The 25,339-nt window shown below is 32.7% G+C and overlaps 4 protein-coding genes and 2 long non-coding RNA genes across 8 annotated transcripts in view; 3 read left to right on the top strand and 3 right to left on the bottom strand.

The window, feature by feature from the left end:
• LOC107369321 (uncharacterized) overlaps nucleotides 1-25,339 on the top strand; it is a 36,566-nt gene that overhangs the window by 722 nt on the left and 10,505 nt on the right. The window lies entirely within an intron of this gene.
• LOC107369362 (uncharacterized) lies at nucleotides 785-18,161 on the bottom strand. 2 transcript variants are annotated; one of them, XM_089269711.1, is made up of 9 exons: nucleotides 18,041-18,161; nucleotides 2,292-2,375; nucleotides 2,146-2,217; nucleotides 1,906-2,079; nucleotides 1,767-1,841; nucleotides 1,584-1,679; nucleotides 1,397-1,495; nucleotides 1,210-1,305; nucleotides 785-1,134 (listed from the first exon to the last, which is right to left on the bottom strand). In XM_089269711.1, the coding sequence occupies exons 1-9, from the start codon at nucleotides 18,078-18,080 to the stop codon at nucleotides 968-970; spliced, it is 903 nt and encodes a 300-aa protein (XP_089125837.1). In that variant the 5' UTR covers nucleotides 18,081-18,161; the 3' UTR covers nucleotides 785-967. The 2 variants fall into 2 exon arrangements, with proteins under 2 accessions (XP_089125837.1, XP_089125836.1); XM_089269710.1 differs by lacking the exon at nucleotides 18,041-18,161 and adding an exon at nucleotides 2,441-2,573.
• Nucleotides 5,840-7,407, bottom strand: LOC149093321 (apolipoprotein D-like). The gene is made up of 4 exons (XM_089269883.1): nucleotides 7,213-7,407; nucleotides 6,917-7,127; nucleotides 6,733-6,837; nucleotides 5,840-6,654 (listed from the first exon to the last, which is right to left on the bottom strand). The coding sequence occupies exons 1-4, from the start codon at nucleotides 7,300-7,302 to the stop codon at nucleotides 6,530-6,532; spliced, it is 531 nt and encodes a 176-aa protein (XP_089126009.1). The 5' UTR covers nucleotides 7,303-7,407; the 3' UTR covers nucleotides 5,840-6,529.
• LOC149093320 (uncharacterized) lies at nucleotides 16,000-16,478 on the top strand. The gene is made up of 2 exons (XR_016200199.1): nucleotides 16,000-16,282; nucleotides 16,351-16,478. It is a non-coding gene; the product is annotated as an uncharacterized LOC149093320 (long non-coding RNA).
• Nucleotides 18,945-19,708, top strand: LOC107369387 (uncharacterized). Its single transcript, XR_016200198.1, has 3 exons — nucleotides 18,945-19,172; nucleotides 19,251-19,355; nucleotides 19,434-19,708. It is a non-coding gene; the product is annotated as an uncharacterized LOC107369387 (long non-coding RNA).
• LOC107369265 (uncharacterized) lies at nucleotides 20,129-24,767 on the bottom strand. Its single transcript, XM_015937211.3, has 16 exons — nucleotides 24,640-24,767; nucleotides 24,496-24,575; nucleotides 24,284-24,434; nucleotides 23,958-24,094; nucleotides 23,811-23,904; nucleotides 23,594-23,751; nucleotides 23,142-23,285; nucleotides 22,848-23,084; nucleotides 22,509-22,619; nucleotides 22,332-22,403; nucleotides 22,110-22,269; nucleotides 21,817-21,999; nucleotides 21,632-21,755; nucleotides 21,344-21,561; nucleotides 20,759-21,271; nucleotides 20,129-20,681 (listed from the first exon to the last, which is right to left on the bottom strand). The coding sequence occupies exons 1-16, from the start codon at nucleotides 24,722-24,724 to the stop codon at nucleotides 20,200-20,202; spliced, it is 2,949 nt and encodes a 982-aa protein (XP_015792697.2). The 5' UTR covers nucleotides 24,725-24,767; the 3' UTR covers nucleotides 20,129-20,199.

Genomic DNA, 25,339 nt, shown 5'->3' with positions numbered 1-25,339 from the left:
ACAGGTTATGCTCATTCAATCAGCATATAATCCTCAATAATGGTTGATTCGCTACTGAATTACAAATTAAAATAAAAGGTGTTCAAATTTACATTTTTCATTGTAAAGGGAATAGTTTTCATCAATGCGAATGTCTTCAGTGTTTAGCAGTTTTAGACGCGAACCCTTTTGACCGAAAAGGAATATGTGTTTGGTCCAATGGTTTTTAGCGTCATTCGATTTCGGTTTACTTAGCAAAATTGAAGAATCGGTATTATACATCGATACTCAATGTACTCGCGCTTATTGAATTCTTTAGTTGGAATTGAATTAAGTTGTCACATCTTTTCAAATCAACCACAAAACTCGGAAAGTTTAGGAAAGTTAGAAAGTTTTAGAATTGTCAAACTTTAATAATAGTTGCTTCAATTTTTATTATATTTCTTTGCCATCTTTCTCTCTTTCTATTTCTTCTGTCTCTGTTTCTTGAGTGGTCAGGTTAAGTCACATTAAGTTTTTTGTCTCTCATCATGAATGGTCCAGTTACTAACACAGAGCAGCCAGAAATTAACTTAGGAGTGTTTCAAAATTGTTTTAATAAATTTAAAGATGGATACGACACCCAAAATAATGGCCAAAACTATTTTGTTGGTTCCAACCAAGTGAACTTTGGGTTTATTACCCTAATGGATACAATAGAATCAAAAATCTTGATTCTTTGAAAAAACTTACACATAACTTTCTCGAAAAGTAAGAACAAAACATTGTTGGATTGTTTTCAAAATGAAAAGATTGAAACATGTAATTTGCAACTAAAATTCATATGAATTTATTTTATTGAATCATTAAGATGACAAATGGATAGAAGTGGTTACAGAAAAATGTTAGCTACAGAATCTTTATGCGTGCTGCACGAGTTATAGATGATTGATTTTAGATCAATCATTAATCGAAATTGTGTCACACATTTAACTGAATTGAATTGCATTCATTGCCGTCCGGCCATCCCAATACCATACGACGCTGATTCGAGATGAGCTTGCTTAAGGTCTGCAAAAAACTTGCCGACATCACCTGATTGAATATCTTCGGTTAGTGCGAATGGACTGAGGGCACGCTTTCCTCGGCTGGAAGATGATGTCTTGGCGACGGCATCTGATGATTATTTACAAGATTTTTACATTAGTTGACTAAGTTTTTACACAACATTCACTCAATTTTTGGACTTACCTTGCAATTGTCCAAAGAGGCTTATGAGCTTCCAAACAGCGTCTTCAGCGCTGTACTTGGCAACAGTAAAGGCTGTTGATAATTCATTGGATTGAGCTGCGAGTTATAAAAAGTTATAAAAAGTTATTTTTTTGCATGAATTGATAATGTTTGAAAACAAGGCTTTCATTAATAGTTGCTAACTTACGTTTGCATTGTTCGAAGAGAGTTAAGAACTTCCAAAGAGCTTCGTCAACACTGAACTTTGCAATAGTGAAGGCCTTTGATAATTTTCTGGGTTTAGCTACTATTAATGATATAAGAGTTTGAAATTAATGATCATGGACGGAAACAACATCTTCTCATCTTATTTAACAGATCAGTGGTTCACTCACATTTATTTTGTTCAAAGAGGGAAAAGAGCTTCTCGATAGCTTCTTCAGCGTTGTGCTTGGCATTAGTGACGGCGTCTGATGATTCAGTGGATTGAGCTAGTTATAAGCGTTTTAGATTTCAAATTAATCTATCATGTTTAACCACAGTATCCTCTGAATTTTTCATTGATGGTGATAACTTACGTTTGAATTGTTCGAAGAAGGCAAAGATCTTCTTGAGAGATTCTTCAGAGTTTTGCTTGGCTTCATCAGAGAGCTCTGTTAAGAAAAGATTGGTATTGATTAATATATTTAAATTGAAAAGAGTTGACGAACAACTTACTCTTGAGGTCTTCAACAGCATCTCTCTTTCGTCGACCAGGAGCTACATCAGCAAGAACTTTCAACAAGTCTTGAGCAAATGCGACTAAATCACCTTTACCAAGATCATCGAACAGTGCGAATGGGTTGCTGGATCGCTTGGTTACAGTGACTGGGGCTTCAGTTGTTTGGTTCTCTGCAATTAAAAGAAGCAAAACAATTAAACTTTCTGGTGCTTATGACTTATAGTCTTATAACTTACTGTTGTTCACGAAAGCATTGAATAAGTTTTTAAAGGCTTCTTGGACCTTCTCATTGATGTTTTGTCCGAATTCTGCAAGATAAATGAAGATTATAAGGAATATATGGTTATTTAACTGACTCAGGTTAATATAGTTAGATACTTACGTTCAAAAGCGTGGAAAGCATTTCGAGTGTTGTTCTGGATATCATTGACTAAGCTTCGCTTGTTCAATGAGCTAGCAGAGGCAGCTGTAAAGAATAGATGGAATGGGTTAGAAATGATAGTTGATACAAGACTTTGAGTTATATCTTACCTCCAATGAAGCACAGAGCCAAGACAATGGTGAAACGCATTTTGATTTAGGTTTAGGATGAGAATTCCGTTCGATTAACAATTCTAAACTGGATTATTCCAATGAATGATTATTGTTATGGAAAAGCAATGCTTTTTATACAAATTTACGTTTGCTTCGAAAAGTTACATTTCACATTTAACAGACGCCCATCTTCCGAACATTGAAATGTCAATCAGTTTAAAAATCCTGCCAAATCAATAGTATTGGATGCAGATTTATATGGCAATGTCGAGATTAAGTCTACATGTTTATCGCCCAATGGAACGCATAACAATGGGAGGAATGCCAATCATGACTTATTATGATTTCGTTCATATTATTTGAACCCAAGAGCCATACGCTTCAGCAATTGTGTTTCAATTGTTAAAATAGTTTGGCTTTACAAGCATTGAGTGACTTTGAAATTGGTAAATCAATTGGACATTGTTATATCTTGACAGATCAGCATCTGGATCGATTATCTCACTTTTAATGAATTGCTTTGTCACAATAATTTGATGGAGCAACAAGCCATGGATTGCTTACCATTCTCGTTCATAATTATAGTTTTAATCGCTAAGGAATACCAGATTTTGATTCTTTTAGCATCTTTCTGGTGATTATAAAGTAAGATGCATCTTTAAAAGTATTCGGTCAAAATTTTGCAAATGGTAATTCAGTTCATAAATTGACATTTCATGCATCCGATTCTGTAATAATTTGCATTTTGCAGTTGAAACTGACTTTCTTGTAAATTATTTTTTGTAACTAATCATGTATGAGTTAATTAAATGCCATTGTTTGATTTTGATTGATTTGCAAAGATGTGACAGTTAAATGTATCTCTTGAAGAAACCAATGAGTGTGGGTACATTGGGTATTGATGCACCGACCCTTTAATTTTTCTGAAGTAAACCGAGATCAAATGACGCTAAAAAGCCATTGGACTCAAACTCGATAGTTATCATTACTTGTTGTGAAAAGGGTTTTGGTCTAAAACAGCTAACACAATTCGTCTCAAGTTCAAATGACAAACTTTTAAGAGTTTTCCTTTCGAGTTGAAAGTAGTGACTTTGTGGAGGCATGAGTCTATTAATGTTATTAAAAAATGATCAGACGATTTTCGAGAATCGAGGTCAAAGTGGAAATTTTTGTCGCCTTTTGTTCAATTATGAAAGCAGATTTTTTCATGAAACTTATTTTACTAATGTATTTTTCCATAATCAACCAGAAGATGTACTCTTTCGGGAAATAAAATTTTCTGTTTCTGATCTAGAGGATCCTTCGATCCTAAGACAAGTTTTTCGCTTTTGGCGAAGATAATAGAGAATGATCTGAAACTCATTTTTCTCTGAAAATTCATATTGCAACATGGTTTATTGGATGCTTTTCTGGATTCATCAACAGTTCTATTGATATTGGCCATTGGTCTCAAAATGGTACTTACATGTAGCTAACAGCTAGTCCTAGATTAGTTTATTGATATGGTCACTTTATTACTCTTTTATTGCATTTCAATTGAATTCTCAGAAATATTACTGATAGGTTTCTGAGAATAGACCCATACTAGGAACCATCAATGCTGAAAGTAATTTAACTGATCACTTCAAATGCGAAATCTTCCTGGAAGCATTTATAAGATAAGTATGGGCTTGATAATGATTAGAAATTAAAACAGACTAGTTGCTATGGTTTGATTCATAGATTAGGCATAACAAATGGAAAATCCTAAAACTCAGGATCTGGTTATTTTCTCCGCACAATATTGGATTGTTGACACTGATTACAATAATTATGCCTTAGTTGTTTCATATAACGATGTTCTTGGTCCCCTAAACTCTCGTAAGCATTCAAGTTTCACTGAACTTTATTCCAACCAAAATTTACTCTCAAACACAAATTTTGTTTTATGATTTTCAGGTGATGTTTGGATACTTTCAAGGAAACCAACATTAGAAGACAATATTGTCGCAAATCTGGTTACTAAATTAGACTCGGTTGGAATTAATGGCGTTAAACTCGGTGACATAATCCAAAATTGTTGATTTAAAAAGTAGAATAAGCTGTTATCGATGGACTTCGAACAAAATTACCTGTCAAACCTTCCGTCTTTTGATAGAAATGCTGTATTCAGAAACCTCTACGCAATAATAAAGGCGTTACTATGTTTATATTCACAAGGGGAGCCCCCGATCATGACTGATGCAAATTGGCAGGAAGATGGAAAATTCATTAGCAATATTTTCACTGTGTACGATAAATTCAATCCACATTTAAAGACTCAAATTCTGAGTTAAAAATTTTTTTAGATGGACAATCGTTGATGAAATTGACTTCAAATTCGTCTGGTCTCTTCAAAGTTGTTTGAAAAAAATGAAAATGACGTCTAAGCCAGCAAAATCTTGGCGTGATCAATGTAATTTAGCATAGGGAATAATATGGTGTTGGTATCATATTTTTAAAAATAGACAAACAGGGTGTTGCATTGACATTAGTACAATTTAACGAAATCCAGTTTTTGCACTTTCCAATCTGAGCTGAAACTATCACTACATAAATCAACATATTTAATTACAATGATTGGTCCAAGATTTAGCTGGCTCAGACGGCATCTTCATTATTTTCAAAAAAACTTTACAAATCTCTGTTAAAATTTAGTTTTTTACAATTGCAACCCTGTTTGGCTATTTTTTAGGTACCCTTGATAACATACACGTAGACCACGAATAGATTCGGCTGGCTTATCGACCTTTTTTGCAGTGAATAAAAATGCAACCTGCGAATCATTTTATTAGGTCTTTCGGAAAGTTTTGATACCTCAAAATTTCTCAATTCCAATTGATGAATAAATCACTAAAATTTATTTGATTTCTTTTGAGTTTCATACTATAATTGGTCTTCTAGCTTTTATTTGATTATATTTTCAAAGTGGTAACTTGAAAATGTCTGGAACTAGTGCTTGCTCAAACGGACTAGTGCTTATTTAACTATTAGTTTAACCTAATTTTAGTTAATTTAAAATGGAAATTATTGTCCACCAACTGGTTATTATTAATAAATGGTATTAAATGGCCTCAAAATTATTACAAGTCAACAGGATGAAATCTGGGCTGGCTAACCCTCATCATTCATTCAATCAATAACTTAAAACTGTCTTTCGAGTAAAGAGTTAAGTGAAAAAGTGGTACCTCAACTGTACAAAAAGCTTTCATTTTGTTCAGCTGTATAACCAGATTTAAATTTTTCACATTTACATTCACATGGTTTTACATCAAGAATTTGAGTCGTTAAATATTGATTGCTTTTTTATTGTATTCATGAAAGGCTAGTCAAAAGTCATTCACCGATTCATGTGAATGAGATTCAATTGATATTGTCAGAATGTTCTATTACTCGTCTTGTCCAAATTGAACTTTTATTGTTTTCTAAAGAATTGCGCATTTTTTATCTTTTTTTGTAACCAAATGGTGCAACGAATCTCAATAAACCATCGACAAGCAAGAACAGCATGATTATTTCGAAAGCAATGATCCACTTATGTCGATAGTTACCTCAGTGGAACCACTGCTTTTCTTTCCATTTGATCGCACATTCAACTCGTAATTTGAGCAATGACCTCCTTCTGTGGTTTTAGCATTTGAACTTTTAACTTAAAATTGATTTAATGAACAAGAACTTTCTGTTTTACTTTAAGGACAATTAAATGATTTACATCAAGTTTTTCCACCAAACCATCAATGACATAATGAAGCAGATTGTTCAGAATTTAAATTGAATTTAGTGTAAATAACATCGGCTACGCTTTTGTTTTCAGTTTTTTTGTGATTTGGCCTAGTTAATTATATAACTAGACATTTGACTTGTTAATCTTCCCGAACATGAGATTCATGTAATAAAATAAATGATTAGAAATATTAATTATTATGCAGGGGCCACAAAATACCGGATACTTATCTTACAATTGAATAGGTCTTAAGGTTTGAAAGGTGATTTTTGTTTCAGAATTAGGATTAATCATTCAAAATTTGATACGAATTATATCGATAATCGCTTATTTTCCGATTAAAATCAACGATTATGGATTACGTCACCAAAAGCAATGCCATGAAGTCCAACTGTGTCTAATTCAGCAATTAGATTTGCAACAATATTGTCCTCCAATGTTTGTTTCCTTGAAAGTATCCAAACATCACCTAAAAATAATGCAACAAAATCGGTATTTAGAGTTGTTTTTTGATTGAATCAATGTTCAGTGAAAGATGAATACTTACGGGAGTGATCGAGACCAAGAAGATTGTTACATGAAAGAACCAGAGCATAATTATTGTATTCAGTGTCAACAACCCAATATTGTGTAGTGAGGTAATAACCAGAACCTGAATTCTAGAAACAAGGAATTAGATAACAAATTAAATCTTCACCATTCACATAATCAGAATTTAGTATGAAACTTACCTAAGAAGTATTTGGCTGTGAAAACATTGTCTTGATCATATGACTTGGTGAATTGAACTCTTTCAACTGCATTGTTAACTGAATCAAGGTCAGTGCTGTTGGTAACAAAAATACCAGTAGTTGCTTCAAACTTGTAGTCAGCTTTGATACAACGTTGACCATCTTCAAAATAAGGTTTGGTTGACTTTATTTGATACCAAGTACCGAGATACTATTGAGAAACGAAAAAATCAGATTTGCAATTGAAATATGACATTACAACTGACTGTGTTTTATTCAAATGAAAAAATCCTTACTTGTTGAATGTCAAATGGTTTAGGAAGTCGATTTAACTCACAAATGATCTGTAAATAAACAACTAATAACGAATGTCGTTTCTCACTCATCTTATATACCTGAATTTGAATATTTATCAAATTATTCCTTCTAGAATCTAACAATACAAAATAAAAATATCTGATTATAATAGATTCTTTGATTGATAATGGTCACGAGAATAATTATGATAATAAATAATATTAATAATTGCATCAAAATTCTTAGTAAATCGTTTGCAATGATTTTTAAAATCGTAGTAAGTGTTGATAATAACACAATAATGTCCGGGTATAATCACATCTTTTATGCCTGATCAGTAATATCAAATCATGAGTTTGTTTAAATACAGGGCTATTCAGCTACTTAGTATGATGTTGAACGCTAATAACACTGCAACCAAACATGCTATTGGCCTAGGAATCGAATATAGTGAGTTTGGGCGACATTCATTTTTTATGTTTCAAGGACAAGGTCATTCAAGGTCATTTTTCGGAAATCGCTGCTACTTATTTTAGAGGTCAATTCGAGGTCATAACATGATTTTTGAAGACTAAAAATCTTTTTGATCGAGTTCTGACACTCTGTAATGAACTTTGCTTAAGTTATTGACGTTTAAGTTTCCAAACTTCGTTATTTGAATTTTTATTTTTTATGCAAATTCGCATTTTTTTTGCGCTCACTGGAACTTTATTAGTACCGAAATTTATTTTTCATCTTTTTTATCATAAATTTCAGTTTAAAAATGATAATCTGAATGACAATTGGTGTGGATTCGAAAAAACAGTTGATAATGAAGAAAGCAAGACAAGACATTCACAAAAGCTAACAATCACTACTTTCTTACGATTTAGGTCATACAGATCAGCTCCAGGAGTGCTTTGAATGGAATGGGTTAAAAAGTTTATTTTCTATGGTTAAATGCAATTTTTACAGCATGTAATGCAACCCTGTTGCAAAAAAGGTGCAATAAAGTCCCAGTGAGCGCGAAAAAATGCGAATTTGCATAAAAAATAAAAATTCAAATAACGAAGTTTGGAAACTTAAACGTCAATAACTTAAGCAAAGTTCATTACAGAGTGTCAGAACTCGATCAAAAAGATTTTTAGTCTTCAAAAATCATGTTATGACCTCGAATTGACCTCTAAAATAAGTAGCAGCGATTTCCGAAAAATGACCTTGAATGACCTTGTCCTTGAAACATAAAAAATGAATGTCGCCCAAACTCACTATATTCGATTCCTAGGCCAATAGCATGTTTGGTTGCAGTGTTATTAGCGTTCAACATCATACTAAGTAGCTGAATAGCCCTGTATAATAACTTAAGCTCAGTTTAATAATTTATTATTCATGATTATTTTCATCCGATTCCTTAAGCAATCAATCAAGCATAATCAAATTCAACATTGAGAATAGTTAGATGGGTTATTTTCAGCATTCATAGTATCTAGCATTTGTCTATTCTCAGAAAACTATCAATATTGTTGATAGATTTCTGAGAATTGTATTTGAATGCAATTAAAGAGCAATAACGTGATCCATATCAATAAGTTTATCTAGAACTAACTGTTAACTAACCATTCTTTGACCAAACAGCAGTTTTATGGACTGTAATATAACCTGACTGAATATTAAGAAATTTATTCATTAATAATGAATATTATTCAATTACAGCATGAGATTTGTTTTTTTTACCATTTGTTTTTAGAACGAGTATCAAATCTGCCTATTTCTGCCGTTTCCACTACAATTTCTCGAAAATCGTCTGATAGTGGACATTTTTGAATAACATTTATAGACTCATGCTTCCACAAAGTCTCTACTCTTCACTCGAAAGGAAAGCTCTTATTAGTTTATCATTTGAACTTGGGACGAAATGTGTTTACAATGTAACTGTTTTAGACCCTTTTCACAGCAAGGAATGATAGCTATCGAGTTTGAGTCCAATGGCTTTTTAGCGTGATTTGATGTCGGTTTAATTCAACAAAATAAAAGCACAATCGGTGCTTTAATACTCAATGTATACACACTTATTGGATCTTTCGAGAGCTGGATTCAATTGTCACATCTTTTCAAATCAATCAAAGTCAAACAATGGCATTTATTTAACTCATAATGATTGGTCGCGAAAAGTTTTTAACAAGAAAGACAATTTCAACTTCAAGATACAAATTATTACAGAATCGGAAAAATGAAATGTCCCTTTATGCACTGAATCGGCATTTGAAAAATTTTTGAAATTTGAAATTGAAATTTTCGTAACCCTTTTCATCCTTTCCTTACAGCTGTCTCTGCTAGCTCATCGAACAAGCAAAGCTGTATCGATGATATCCAGAACAACACTCAAAATGCTTTCCACGCTTTTGAACGTAAGTATCTAACTTTATTAACCTGAGCTAGTTAAATAACGATATATCAACTTTATAAATCTTTCAGAATTAGTTCAAACTTTCAATGAAAAGGTCCAAGAAGCCCTTAAAAACTTATTCAGCGCTTTCTGAAACAGTGAGTTATAAGACTAAAGATTATAACATGAAAGCATACAAAAATTAAATGCTTTTGTTTTTTATTCATTTCAGAGAACTCATCTGCTGAAGCTTCAGTCAGTGTATCTAAGCGAGCCACCAACCCACATTTGCTCATCTATGATCTCAGTGACCCAGCTAAGTTTGCTCAAACTTTCTTGAAGGTTTTGCTCGATTTGGCTACCGGACAAGGTCGACGAAAGCGAGATATTTTTGAAAATCTCCAAAGTAAGTGGCTCATCAGATCTTTTCCTTTAATATCACGATTTTAACCTTTCTTCTCGCTCTTTGTTTTGATCAGAGTTCTCCGATGAAGAAGTTGAAGTTGTACACCGTTGAAGAAGCTCTTAAGAAGCTCTTCGACCTCTTTGAACAATTGAAACGTAAGCTATTCACCATTAATAAACAATGCAGATGATATTGTGTTCAAACATGATTAATTAATGTAAAATATCTCTTATAACTAGCCCAATCCAGTAAATCAACTGAAGCTCCAGTCGTTGTTGAAAAGCGAGCCACCAACCCACTCGTTCTCATCAATGACCTCAGTGACCCAGCCAAATTTGCTCAAGATTTCTTGAAGGTTCTTGCTGATATGGCTACCGGACAAGGTCGACGAAAGCGAGATGTTGCTGAAGACTTCAAGAGTAAGTTACTCGATGGATGAATTCTTTACCACCAATATCAACTTAAAACCTAATATCACATATTATTTTCAGAGTTATGTGGCATCAATTTTTCACCGCAGGTTATTATGAAAACCTTATTCAAGATGAATTTATCATTATTGACATTCCCAGCTTTCCTCACTCTTTTCAAAAATTGGCCAAGCTTCTCATCGCAATATCCTTAATTTTATCGTTCTTGGCATTCTCAGCTATCCTCTTGTAAACAGTCTTTTCATCAATTGCCTAGAGCTTCTCATTCAGAAGCAATGATTTTAGATATTTCAACGAATGATGCCGTTTTATTTTCCTCTTTAGTGCGAACTTGAGGTTGTCGTGAACAATTTGCATATCCTGAGGCTGATTTTTCATTATTGTTGGGCTGCTCTTTTACGATTGAATGCCCAAAGTCTTCTTATTATATTTGCTATTGTACAGTGCATGATGTTGAATACCTGATGCTGTAACTATGTCGACCAAAACTTAATTTTTTCAATTTTCATTTCTTTATTATCTTTCTTTCTTTCTATTTCTTCTGCCTCTGTTCCTTGATTGGTTAAAAAATCATCCATTTTATCGTTACATTCAATACTTTTTATTAAGTTTTTTGTCTCTCATTATATTCAGTTACTAACACAGAACAGTCAGGATAAAGAATGGAGCCAAAACTGAGCATATTGATGCAGAATGCCCAAACTTGTTAATCGGTGAAAGATTTATTGAATTGATTGAAAATAAAGGAAGATTATATTGAAAGTGTTGTGATTGTCAAACAAATTATAAAATGTATTGATTAAATTTAATCGAAAGAGTAATTTTAGGCGTTTATTGTTCATCGATAGTCAATGAGTTATAAAGACCGTTTCAATCATTCTTCGCCTCATTTTAATGTGTACAATATCATAAGTAAATTGAAATTGTTACAGTTGTGTTTGTTAATCAAGTCTAAACATTTCATCTTCACAGGCGAACGGTGGATACAAAATGCTTTTTATATTATTAATTTGGGTCATCATACTTTCAATAATTAAAACAGGTAACAAAAATATATTCATTAATCCTATTATAAAATAAACTCATTCAATTTTTAATTCAATTCTTAAACATAGGAAATGCTACAGATTTGATGGATTTACCATTAAGCATAAGAAGCAAAAGCGTTAACATTCAAGCAACTTTAACCGATGCCGTAAGTTGAACAGCCAACCAAATTTGACTTTTTCAACTCTTTATACTATGTATCTTAGGATGCAGGCAATCAATATCAGCTTCTGATTCACCCATTAAAGGCAAAATTGTGATATCAGTTGGAAAGGATTCCTACAGCGTCTTTTATAATACTGCTTCTAATTTTAACAAGGATCGCTTGGTTATTCATGGTAAGAGTTGATGATATGATATGTCAATACAATGCTCTGTAATATGATTTGATTCGTAAGAAAATTTTTTGCTGACGGCAATTAGTCAATAAGATTTTTTTCATTCATGACATTCGCTTAAAAATTCTTGTAAATATCTTCTTTATTTTTACTTTTTTCATCATTTGTCATAATCTAAAGACAAAAATTGTTTACCATTTACCTACGAGAATAATTGGCATAAAACTTTACCTGGAATCGACAAACCTGTAACTAATCTGATACTCTTAATGGGACCTTCAATTTTATACCGACTTGACCATTCCTCACTTGTTTGGGTAAGCATTTCAATAACATTATGTGATTGTTTTAATCAAATTCATTTGTTGACCAACAGAAATCAGTTGAAGATAAAATCATAAGAGGAACCATGATGAAGGGTGCGACAACTTTAATAAATGTTAGGTTGAGAATCACTTATTATTATAAAAGTGAGTATAAATCAATCGATTAGTTTGATCAAACTTAAACATTTTCATTCTGATCATTTACAAACACTAGAGCATTTTGATGATGATTACGGAATTCAAAATCCAAGTCAAATTGTATTCAAGGGTAAGGATCCATCTTCAACTTCAATGGATTACTATGAACATCTTATTCTTGGCATTTACCTTCAAAATGAGAGCAATCATGATAATCTTGCGAATGGAGTTAAAGTAAGTATTCCACTTTGCTTAATTATTCATTTACAGTAATAAAAATTACAATATAATATCTTGAGAGCCACTGTGAATTCAAGAATTTGCTTATGAAATTTTCCTAAGAATCCGTTTAATTTGCTTACGAATTCAGCGCATTTCATGTTTTTACATCAAAATTATTCAGAAATTAAGTGTCGATTATTCAGTAATGAAATGCACACATTTCTTAACAATTAATAGAATTGCATTTTCACCAATATTTGAAGGGTTAAAAGATTATCTCATTTACATATTGATTTTCACTATAGTTTGTTTATTTTTTTACTTGGCTATCTACTATGCCAAGAAACAAGTTAAAGCTGAATTAAGTTTCAAAAATGATCTAACAGCATCAACATCAAATGTTAAATGACCTCCATACTTTTAAGCCACACAAATACATTAAAAAAGTTTACAAATCAACAATTCATTGACACCAAACTCAATCTTTTCGCACCGTGTTTAATTTGCTACTGAAATACAAATTGAAGTAAAAATCTGATCAAATTTTCACTACAAAAAAGTGAATAGTTTTAAAGAATGGGAATTGCTTGGCGTCAGTTGTGGTTCGACAGCTTTAGGGCAAAACCCTTTTGTTAATAGCAAATAAGAATAGCTATGTATCATCGTGTTTGAGTCATTTGATGTCGGTTTAATTCAAAAAAATAAAAGCACTGGTGTATCAATACTCAATTACTCATATTGGATTCTTCAAGAGCTACAAGAGTCACATCTTTTAAAATCGTTAAAAATCAGATAATCGCGTTGAGTCAACTTAAAAAATAATGCTGTAAACTATCAATTTTCAGAAATTGCTAATATTATGCATGACTTAAAAACCTTATTCAGAATGAATTTATAATTCTGTGTTTGCTCAGCTATCTTCTTGTAGACAGCTTCCTATTTACAAGCAACGATTTTAGACATTTCACCGTTCACAGTAAAGTTTAGGACAGTTAGAAAGTTATAGAACTGTAAAGCAAAACTTCAATTGTTTGTAATTGTTTTTATTTTGAATTTTTATTTCTATATCATTTTCCTTTCTTTCTATTTCTTCCGTCTCTGTTTTTTTTGCATGATCAAAAGACTCATCAATTTTAACCGTTACATTCAATACTTTTCATTAAGTTTTTTGTCTCTCATCAGGAATGGTCCAGTTACTAACGCAGAGCAGATAAACCCGCTGCTGCCAAGAGTACTGCTGCTGGAATCAAAGGAGCTCCAGGAAAAGTCCCCTCTGTCGGTAAAGCAGCCAAAGGTGCCAAGGCCGGAGCTCCAGCTAAAAGTGGTAAGTTTCCAGCTCAATCTGATAAAGGTAAAGCTCCTGTGACTAAGGACAAGACCAAGACCGCCGCTGCTGGTAAATGTAAAGCTGCTGTTCAAAGCAAAGATAAGAGCAAGACCGCCAATTAATGTTTCCATTTCTTCCTATCCAAAACTAGCTCTTTAACTGAAACACCTTGTGTTACTGAGCGAGATGTTGTTGTTATTGAGAGAAATAGAGTTCTGATTGTGCTGTTTATTTCTGTCCTTTCTCTTTTTTGTATTGCTAGCCTGGTCATTAGTAAAAGCCTTTTGGATCAAAGACGTCGTCTGATAGAAGCTCTGTCCATTAAAATTTATCTCCACGAGGAACATCGCCATTTCTCTTTACTTGACTCAACCGGTGCTCCAAGTGCTTAAAGTGCTTCATGGTGTGAATTTGCCACTTGACATTAGACCATTCAGTTGATACATTCATCATTTAATGTATCCAGAATAAAAATGAGAATAACTTAGCAGCCAGCATAACTGCGAAACAATTCAAAGCTTAATACATCTTTTAATAGCTTCTGAAAGTGAATTTATAATAAGAACATTTGAACCTTTAACTTCTTTTTTTTACATTTCGATAATATTGCCTTCTCTCGCTCGATCGTTTTCGGTTTAAATGTGCCGCCTTAAAATAACTAATGATATCTAGTATCATCGTTCGCAGATGGAACCAATAATCCTGTAAAGAGCAAAACAATGAGAATCTTTATCACAAAACTCGGAAAGTTTAGGAAAGTTAGAAAGTTTTATAATTGTCAACCATAACTTTAATTGTTTGTTTTATTGTTTTGTTCAGTTTTTGTTTCTTTGTCATCTTTCTCTCTTTCTATTTCTTCTGTCCCTGTTTCTTGAGTGGTCAACGAGACTCATCCATTTTCATCGTTACATTCAATAATTTTCATTAAGTTTTTTATCTCATCATGAATGGTCCAGTTACTAACACAGAGCAGCCAGGAATTAGCCACTTAGGAGTGTATCAAAATTGTTTCAATAAATTCAAAGATGGATATGACACCCAAAATAATGGCCAAAACTATTTTGTTGGCTCCAACCAAGTTAACTTTGATTCCTATTCCTCTGAAGGATATAATGATTATATCAACACTCCAGATGCTTGGAATAGTTCGACTGCTCCAAACTGCTAGCTAACTCCTGAAGAGCTTGCTTAAGGTCGAAAAAAACTTGCTGATATCACCTGATTGAATATCTTCGGTTAGTACGAATGGACTGAGGCTCGCTTTCCTCGGCTTGGCGATGATGTCTTAGCGATGGCATCTTATTTTTAGTTACAAGAGATTTAAATATATTTATATGATGTTTGGATACAGCATTCGCTTAATCTTTTATTCAAAGTGACTAACTCACCTTGCAATCGTCCAAAGAGGCTTATGAGCTTCCGAACTGCGTCTTCAGCGCTGTACTTTGAAACAGTAAAGGCTGTTGATAATTCACTGGATTGAGCTGCAAGTAATAAGTTACAAGAGTTATAATTTTACATGAATTGATCAGTCTCAATTCAATTAACCTGATTATGAAATGCTGGTATAAACAGTAAATTTTCAAATATTTACTTATTTTGGGTCCCTTCAATTTTCAAGATTATTTCAAATGTAGATTGCTTATTATGTATCTCAAAAATTTTTAAATATACAAGACATTTTCATCGTACATTGTATTTTGACCAATTTTGGGGCATTTTTTTGCTATTCCAATATCAAATACGGATCTATTATACACCGAAATCTTTATCGTGTTTCTTGATCTTTTTCATGTTCGTCTCTATCATTTCTCAAGTTTCTTTGTTTGTTCTTTAGTATCTCACGAACGGTATCTCAGATCAAAAAATGATTTGTATTTTCAGAATAAACATAAAAAGTACATAAGAAGAGATTTTCTGCAAAGTGATCTGAAAAGGGCAATCACTAATCAATTGGGCATCCTCTTTTTTGACCTCAACTTCGATATCTGCAAGAGTGTTAAATAAATTTTTAACACAGTTGGTTAAATAAAATGTTGATAGAACATTAATAATTAACTTACAAAAAAAACTGTTTCCCAAATACGAAAAACTAGGATCCAATTAACTTTACCTTTACACTAAAAAAAATGCTTTTATAATCTTTAACTCATCACTCATTTCCGCACAATTTTAAAGCAAAATTTTGTCTGCGCAAAGCTACCGCCAAGTTTGAAAAATCTTGCTCTCGGTTGTCATGGGTTTCAAGTAAACTTGATCACAACACATGTTGTATTATTCAATGTTACTATAATTTTTTTAAATCCTTAGTTAATTAAATTCTTCATTTTTGAAGAATGGCCTCAGATTCTGATTCAACTAAACCGAGCTTTTTTGAAAAAGTGGAAAAAAGCTGAAAATATGGATGAGTAAAACTAAAGATGAAGTCGGTAAAACCACCATTGCTTCTTCCACAAAATTTGAAGATCTGTATGTACAATTTTAATTTTATACAATAACAAACGTTTTTAATATTTTCAATTTGTCTCTTGCATTAGGTTTCCTTTCGAAAATGACCTTCCTGAAGTCCGTGAAGAGAAATTTGACAATTTATCATTTATCATCATTTATCACTTTGGAAACCTAAATCTGACCTAAATGGATTTACTATGAGTCCATGGGCGACGATATTTGTCTCTAGTTTATCACAGGTACCTTTTCTTCGTTTGGTTCGCAGTTCATTGAAAGTTATTCGATTCGACCCGATTATTGCTGTCTCAACAGCCGTGGGATTTGCTGGAATTAGTGGCTACGCAATTTTGACCCACCAACTTAATCAAATCGTTCGTTTGATGCTTGATCAATTACAAATGAAAATTGTGTAAAACATTTCACTGAATTGAATTGTAATGAGGAAAACTGCTAAGGAGCTAGGAAAACTGTTAACTATCTCGTTGTTTAATTGGATTCAGTGGAGGATTCAGCTTCGGCGTCATCATTTGAGAATTGGTTGAAAAGTCGTTCAAAAGATTGCTTGAAGTTTTCGAAAGCATTTCGACTGAATTCTGTAACGAAAAGAAATTATTTCATTAGATTTCAGTTTCTTATTGGTAATGTCGTTGATATCTTACTTTCAAAGTTGTCAAAGATGTCTCGCTTGGAAACGGTCTTTTCAGTTGAATCTTCACCATTGTTGAAGTGGCTGGAGATGGATTGGAAGAATGGGTTTCCCTCTGTTCAATAGTAAAACCAATAAAGTTAGATTGACTCAAAATTGATTCCATTTGCTGAATTACTTACTGAACAAATCGTCAAGAGCTTGCTTGATGTTTTGGAAAGCTTCTTGGGCCTTGGTTTGGGCTAATTCATTGAACTCTGTACAAAATAAAGAAAAATTTTGTTAGTAAGTAAATTGACTAAGCGTAATAATTAGAGCTTACTTTCGATGGTTTCTTGGATATCTCGCTTTTAAACAACCTTTTCAGCATCGGTTTGATCATCTGCAAATGAAAACAGTTTATGGTTAATTTAATTCCAGGTCTTTTTGATTATTAATACTTACGAGCAAATTGAGCCTTGAATTGTTCGAGGAACTCGAAGAGCTTAGCAAGACCTTGTTCAGCGTTTTGTTTGGCAGAATCGGCGAACTCTGAAAATAATAATTTGTGATATTAGGTTTTAAGTTGATATTGGTGGTGAAGAAGTCATCTATCGAGTGACTTACTCTTGAGGTCTTCAGCAACATCTCGCTTTCGTCGACCTTGTCCAGTAGCCATATCAGCCTTCAAGAAATCTTGAGCAAACTTGCCTGGGTCACTGAGATCATTGATGAGCACAGGTGGGTTGGTGGCTCGCTTAGATACACTGACTGAAGCATCAGCAGATGAGTTCTCTGAAATGAATAAAAAACAAAAGCATTAAATTTTTGTATGCTTTCATGTTATAATCTTTAGTCTTATAACTCACTGTTTCCGAAAGCGCTGAGTAAGTTTTTGAGGGCTTCTTGCACCTTCTCATTGAAAGTTTGGCCGCATTCTGAAAGATTCATAAGGAAGATATATCGTTTAACTAGCTCAGGTTAATAAAGTTAGATACTCACGTTCAAAAGCGTGGAAAGCATTTTGAGTGTTGTTCTGGATATCATCGATGAAGCTTCGCTTGTTCAACGAGCTAGCAGAGGCAGCTGTAAGGAATAGATGGAAAGGGTTAGAAATGATACTTGATACAAGATTTTGAGTTATATCTTACCTCCAATGAAGCAGAGAGCCAAGACAATGGTGAAACGCATTTTGATTTAGGTTGAGGATGAGAATTCCGTTCGATGAACAATTCTAAACTGGATTATTCCAATGAATGATTATTTCGTTGGAAAAGCAACTCTTTTTATACAAATTTTCGTTTGCTTCGAAAAGCTACATTTTTTGCATTGGAAATTGTCTGAATGACATATTTTTCCATTTAGCAGGCGTTCGTTCGTGCTGAGCGATTGAAATTTTTTCAAATGCCGATTCAGTGCATAAAGGGACATTTCATTTTTCCGTTGAATTTGTATCTTGAAGTTGAAATTGTCTTTCTTGTTAATAACTTGTCGCGACCAATCATTATGAGTTAAATAAATGCCATTGTTTGACTTTGATTGATTTGAAAAGATGTGACAATTGAATGCAGCTCTCGAAAGATCCAATAAGTGTGTATACATTGAGTATTAAAGCACCGATTGTGCTTTTATTTTGTTGAATTAAACCGACATCAAATCACGCTAAAAAGCCATTGGACTCAAACTCGATAGCTATCATTCCTTGCTGTGAAAAGGGTCTAAAACAGTTAAACACGTTCAAATGATAAACTTATAAGAGCTTTCCTTTCGAGTGAAGAGTAGAGACTTTGTGGAAGCATGAGTCTATAAATGTTATTCAAAAATGTCCACTATCATACGATCTTCGAGAAATCGTAGTGGAAACGGCAGAAATAGGCAGATTTGATACTCGTTTTAAAAACAAATGGTAAAAAAAACAAATCTCATGCTGTAATTGAATAATATTCATTATTAATGAATAAATTTCTTAATATTCAGTCAGGTTATATTACAGTCCATAAAATTTGAATAAAACACAGTCAGTTGTAATGTCATATTTCAATTGCAAATCTGATTTTTTCGTTTCTCAATAGTATCTCGGTACTTGGTATCAAATAAAGTCAACCAAACCTTATTTTGAAGATGGTCAACGTTGTATCAAAGCTGACTACAAGTTTGAAGCAACTACTGGTATTTTTGTTACCAACAGCACTGACCTTGATTCAGTTAACAATGCAGTTGAAAGAGTTCAATTCACCAAGTCATATGATCAAGACAATGTTTTCACAGCCAAATACTTCTTAGGTAAGTTTCATACTAAATTCTGATTAGTCAATGGTGAAAAATTAATCTGTTATCTAATTCCTTGTTTCTAGAATTCAGGTTCTGGTTATTACCTCACTACACAATATTGGGTTGTTGACACTGAATACAATAATTATGCTCTGGTTCTTTCATGTAACAATCTTCTTGGTCTCGATCACTCCCGTAAGTATTCATCTTTCACTGAACATTGATTCAATCAAAAAACAACTCTAAATACCGATTTTGTTGCATTATTTTTAGGTGATGTTTGGATACTTTCAAGGAAACAAACATTGGAGGACAATATTGTCGCAAATCTAGTTGCTGAATTAGACACAGTTGGACTTCATGGCATTGCCCTCGGTGACATAATCCAAAATTGTTGATTTTAATCGCAAAATAAGCTATTATCGATGAAATTTGTACCAAATTTGAATCCTAATCCCGAAACAAAATTAACCTTTCAAATTTTAAAAACTATTCCATTTATAGATCCTGTATTTCGAAGCCACAGCATAATGATAAACGTTACTTAGCACTAATCTATTCATCTATACATACTTACAAACAATTTATAAAGTCATACTAGCAAATTTTTATGGAAAGATTACGGCAAAACTAAACGGGTTCCAAAGAAAATTTATACACTGGATGAAAGCCATGATTAAAATTCAATCGCAAAAAATAGTTCGAACTCTCTTCGGAATTCAGGTTTCTGAGAAATTAGCATCGAAATAGGGTAGGAGGAAAAAGCCGTATCTCTCACTATTGACTTTGGGGAAAAAACTTTTTGGTTATTCAGGTTGATGTAAAACTGTCTTTCGAGTAAAGAGTTAAGTGAAAAAGTGGTACCTCAACTGTACAAAAAGCTTTCATTTTGTTCAGCTGTATAACCAGATTTAAATTTTTCACATTTACATTCACATGGTTTTACATCAAGAATTTGAGTCGTTAAATATTGATTGCTTTTTTATTGTATTCATGAAAGGCTAGTCAAAAGTCATTCACCGATTCATGTGAATGAGATTCAATTGATATTGTCAGAATTTTCTATTACTCGTCTTGTCCAAATTGAACTTTCATTGGCTTCTGATGCACTACGCATTTGTTTAACTTTTGTATAACCAAATGGTGCAGCAAATCCCAATAAACCACCGACAAACAAGAACAAAATAATTATTCCAAAAGCACCTGATCCACTTGTTCTTTTAGTTATCTCAGTCGAAGCACTGCTTTTCTTTCCATTTGATTCAACTTTCAACTCGTAATTTACGCAATGACCTCCTTCTGTGGTTTCAGTATTGGAACTTTTAACTGAAAATTCAGTTAATGAACAAGAACTTTCTGTTTTACTTTTAGGACAATAATTGAATGATTTACATCCAGTTTCACCATCGGACCATCCATGACATAATGATGCACATTGTTCAAAATTCAAATTAAATTCAGTGTGAATAACATCAGATACAATTTTGTTGCCCGTTTTTTGGTATTTTTCAAATACTTTGGCTAAGTTAATTGACGAATAAAGAAATTAATTAATTAAACGAAACGAAAACTTGTTAATCATTTTGAAGAATACTTACGAAGAAATACACTGCATTCTTCATCATATTCAGTAGCTGCATCTGTATAAAAACCACCAAAACTACAATGATAATCACACCATTGGAAAGACAAGCAATCAGGCGAAGCATGACAAGATTCGGCACAAGCGTCAATCCGTTTCTCGCCTGCGATTGTAATCTGAGTTTTAAATTTCCTATGAGGTACTTCTAAGTAATCATTGAGAACTTCTGAAGCGTAAATAGAACATGTTTTTTCTTGTTCAACATGCGATTCATTAAACGATTCGTCAGTTAGTAAGCTACTGACTCTACAGTCACCATTTGAGCAGAATGAGAAAGTATTGCATGCAAGTTGCTCGGAATTATGACAGGTTCGATAACAATCAGCCAAGGTTTTTACATCTGGTAAAGTCACTGTAACTTGATCTTCGCTTTTCAATTTTACATCAACTCTAATTCTGGATAGCAAGACACCAGAGGTAACTTGGTTTTTCGTTTTATCGATAACATCAATCAATTTATAATCATCGACTTGAAAGAAAAGATCGAAAAAGAAGTTTCGATAAGTTCTGTTCGCTCAGTTGAATGCTGAGAAACACTTACGATTATATCCACTTTGTAACAAATTGTAACTTTTTCCTGCGTCTTTCAAAAAAGTATTGTGAATTTTATCGAGTGGTAATTCTTGGTCAACGCGACGTAAATTACGTACAGGAAAGTGATATACGATGCATGATTCTCCGGTTTGTGTGTCTTCCTTGAGATCTTCAAAATAATGCAAATATCCACAAGAAGAATCTGATGGACTATAAATTACTACACTAAATGAAGAAAAACAAAAATAATTAGTTTTCTATTGGATAAAAATATGTACAAATGGGTGATATATACGAGATTGCCTCTTGAAGATTTGATAATTTGTCCAGACAATCGTATTGATCTTCTGCTTTCATTTTGTATCTCCTACTTTCAAGAGTATCTTCACTGACATCCATAGTTTTAGAGTGGAAAGTATCTGGAAAAAGTTCAAAAATTGAATTGTATTGTATGAATGTAAAATGTCAAATGATAGTTACCCCGCAAATTAGGTGAATCCAGGAATGTCACTTCTATCTCAACTTGTGCGTCGTTTAAATTATATTGAATGTTATCGACCCGAAGTGGACTGATTTTTTTGGGTAAAATAAAATTATAAATGAAGTCTTGTTTCAACTCATAAATGTGACTTTCCGTGAGTTTTTTGGAAGAATAATTGCCGTCTGAAATTGGAAAAGAAAATTATTACAATAAAAAATTCATTGCAATAATATAAGCTTGTACTTGTCAGTAACTCGGTTTTGTCAAACGTTAAATATTGACTATCACATACCTTTACGTTGTAATATGAAACCAAGGGTTAATGTTTTAGCACTGGACAAGTCTTTACACTCTTTCAATGTAAATATATCATGAAATTCATCTTCAAATCCAACCGAAGCAAAGTTCATGTAATCCCTTGTAATTTCATCAGTCAAAGTGTAAGTTTTTTTCTAGCAAAAGACAATGTAAAGAATGATAAATGCAAATCATAATCATTTGAATGAATACTAACCGATGAATCCAATTTATAGATGGCAACTGTGGTACTGACGAGTGTATGGCCAGCAAATATTTCACTGTCTCGCTAAAAGCCATTTGAATATTTTAACACAAATTGAATGTGAAATTAAAAATAAAGTTACACAAGAAAATCTCACGTTCAAGAATTTTAGAACTGTGATAAACTCACCGATTCAACAAAATATTGAGTGATGATAGCTTTGTCTGCCTTTATCCCATTGATAGTAAAATTATATTCGATTAACTCCCATGCGTCTACAGAAAATCCAGATCGGCGTTCCTAAAATGGGCAAAATATTTTCAGTGTTCAATTTGTAATACTCAATGATAACTAATAGTACAATGAATATAGTGAAGTTTAGCTATCATTTTCATTTTTCACTCCCAACACATTAATGATGGAAGTTTCAGCATAAGAAGTTAAATTATTAACTTCCCTAAATATGATTAAATATAATAGATTAGCGATGAAATTTCGTGCATTTACAAATTTTTATTAATCACTTACTAAGTTGAGCTTTCCAAGATATCTGAAAGCATTATCAGCAAGAAAAAGCCTTGCTAAATTGAAGAAACCATAAGAACTGATTCCAGGTGAATTTAAATCTGCACCTAATATACTACAGGATCCGTCCTCTTCAAAGAGGTAAGCAACTCCAAGTGGATAATCATAAATAGTTTCAGTTGACACACCAAGAAGATTTGCTTTTATTCGTAATAATCTGGTCGTTCTTGATGCATAAATCTGGAAATGAAACGAAAATGAATGTAAAATTGGAAATGCTTGACCAAATAAACTAACCTCACTAAATGTTCGATAAGTAGTTGAACCTTTCATGTACTCGTACATAGTGAAGTGTACATCATCAGCTCTCAACTCGGGCAAATTCGGGCCTGAAGTCTCACTTGTGGATAAGTAATATGGGCATCCGATTCCAGGTAAAGGCTAACCAAAAATTAACAGTCAAAAATGTTGGGATGAGAAAATCTTTGAACTCATCAATATTTGATATGAAGTTTGTTTTACTTCAAGAAAAGGTCAAAATTCAATTCAAGTTGAGAGAAACATGCATTTCAACCCTGAATAATCGTAACGAAAAGTTTTGATAGCAATTTCGATGCATAAGTATATCAATAAACAATCTGTTTGATAAGAAACTCTTCAGTGCTTGATGGCTCATATTGTGATATTGCGTCAAATATTGCAAATTTAAAGTTGTTTATGCGAATAATGAAGCAAAGTAAAACACTTACATGAATTTCATTTGCAAGTTCATCATGATTGTTTTCACGTTGAAAGTAAATATCAAGAATAAGATTCTCTTTGTAACTGAATGAAGTTGAAGATGGATCATAACCACTGAATTCAATTCGACTTGGATTTTCAACGCCAGAATTGCCATCCAGTTGCTCTATTTTTTTCGCAAATGACAATGAGAATGGTTCAACTAATCAATTGATTCCTACTCACTTTTGTAATAACAAGTGATATTCAATACTTTGTCTATTTCAGTTGTTGCACCCTTCATCATGGTTCCTCTTATGTTTTTATCTTCAACTGATTTCTGTTGGTCAACAAATGAATTTGATTAAATATTCTCATAATGTTGTTACTTACCCAAACATGTGAGGAATGGTCAAGTCGGTATAAAATTGAAGGTCCCATTAAGAGTATCAGATTAGTTAAACGTTTGTTGATTCCAGGTAAAGTTTCATCCCAATTATTCTTGTAGGTAAATGGTATGCAAATTTTATCTTTATATCATTAAATAAGTAAAAATTACTATTAAGATAATTTTGATATCGAATGTCATGATATAATCTTCATTCTTGACAAAGACTTGTCAAAAATTTTCGCACGAATGGAAACATATCACAGAAAGTTATTTATTATTTAAATTAATAATTTTTTGATTTCTTCAATTCTTATTGTTAAAATCTTACCGTGAATAACCAAGCGTTTCTTGTTGAGACTAGGACCAGTTTTATAATAGATTTTGTAGGAATCCTTTTCACCTGAGATCACAATTTTTCCTCTGATTTTAGCACCAGAAGCTGATATTGATTCTTGAATGAAATATTTATTGGTTCCATCCTAAGATGTAATAAGAGTTATTATAATAAAACAGTCACAATTGGCTGGTTGTTCAACTTACTGCATCGTTTAAAGTTGCTTGAATTTCAGCGCTTTTGCTACTTATGCTTAATGGTAAATCCACCAAATCTGTGGCACTTCCTATGTTTGTTAGCAGTTGATTGAGTTTATATTTTCAGTCAATAAATGGACATCTTTTTCTTACCTGTTTTAATTGTTGAAAGTAAGATAACTAAAATTGGTAATTTAAATAGCATTTTGTATATTTCATTCGGCAGGAAAGATGACATACTAGGCACATTGACTAACACAATCAACTGAACCAAATTTCAATTTATTTATGCTAATTTATCTTTCAAATTCATTTACAAACAATAAATAACAATAAACGCCTTACGATAAATTTGATTATCTAATCAATAAATATTTGGTTTTGACAACATAACACTATTAACACCTTTTCCTTATGTGATTCTAACCGTTAATTTGCAATCAATTTAATAGATTTACCCGCCGATTAACAAGTTGCACCATCCAGCATCATTATGGACCATTTCGGATGCACCATTAGTTCTGGTTTCGCATTGCATCAAAATAAATATTAGCAAGAATTTCATTCTAATCATTATCAAGTGTTATATCTTTGACAATATGGAGCTTAGTTTTACCAAAATCAAAAATACCATCAGCAAAAATGATTGATTTTTCATTGATGATCATTGATGTTGATCATTGATTTTAACAAACATTCCCATGTTTGTTAGGAGTTAAATCATTATAATCTATACATACATATACAATATATAAAGTCAAAGCATCAAATTTTTGCGTCAAGATTGTGGTCGAACTGAGCGGGTTCTAAGAGCAAAAAATTACACAGCGTGAAAGCCCTAATTCAACTACAA

This window comes from Tetranychus urticae, chromosome 3 (genome assembly GCF_039701765.1).
Source record: "Tetranychus urticae isolate SD_2017Ah chromosome 3, NJAU_TeUrti_SD_1.0, whole genome shotgun sequence".
Classification (NCBI taxonomy): domain Eukaryota; kingdom Metazoa; phylum Arthropoda; class Arachnida; order Trombidiformes; family Tetranychidae; genus Tetranychus; species Tetranychus urticae.
This window is presented reverse-complemented; position numbering and strand designations above follow the sequence as displayed.

Excerpts from the sequence above, each read along its gene's own strand:
- LOC149093321 (XM_089269883.1), bottom strand. The coding sequence starts at position 7,302 with ATGAGTGAGAAACGACATTCGTTATTAGTTGTTTATTTACAGATCATT. Across the intron at positions 7,128-7,212 it reads AACCATTTGACATTCAACAA|TATCTCGGTACTTGGTATCA; the intron begins GTAAGGATTTTT and ends GTTTCTCAATAG. Across the intron at positions 6,838-6,916 it reads CACAGCCAAATACTTCTTAG|GTTCTGGTTATTACCTCACT; the intron begins GTAAGTTTCATA and ends TCTAGAATTCAG.
- LOC107369362 (XM_089269711.1), bottom strand. The coding sequence starts at position 18,080 with ATGCGTTTCACCATTGTCTTGGCTCTCTGCTTCATTGGAG. Across the intron at positions 2,376-18,040 it reads GGCTCTCTGCTTCATTGGAG|CTGCCTCTGCTAGCTCATTG; the intron begins GTAAGATATAAC and ends TATTCTTTACAG. Across the intron at positions 1,842-1,905 it reads TGCTGTTGAAGACCTCAAGA|AGCTCTCTGATGAAGCCAAG; the intron begins GTAAGTTGTTCG and ends TTTTCTTAACAG.
- LOC107369265 (XM_015937211.3), bottom strand. The coding sequence starts at position 24,724 with ATGTCATCTTTCCTGCCGAATGAAATATACAAAATGCTATTTAAATTA. Across the intron at positions 24,435-24,495 it reads AAGCAACTTTAAACGATGCA|GATGGAACCAATAAATATTT; the intron begins GTAAGTTGAACA and ends ATTACATCTTAG. Across the intron at positions 23,752-23,810 it reads TATCACTTGTTATTACAAAA|AGCAACTGGATGGCAATTCT; the intron begins GTGAGTAGGAAT and ends CGAAAAAAATAG.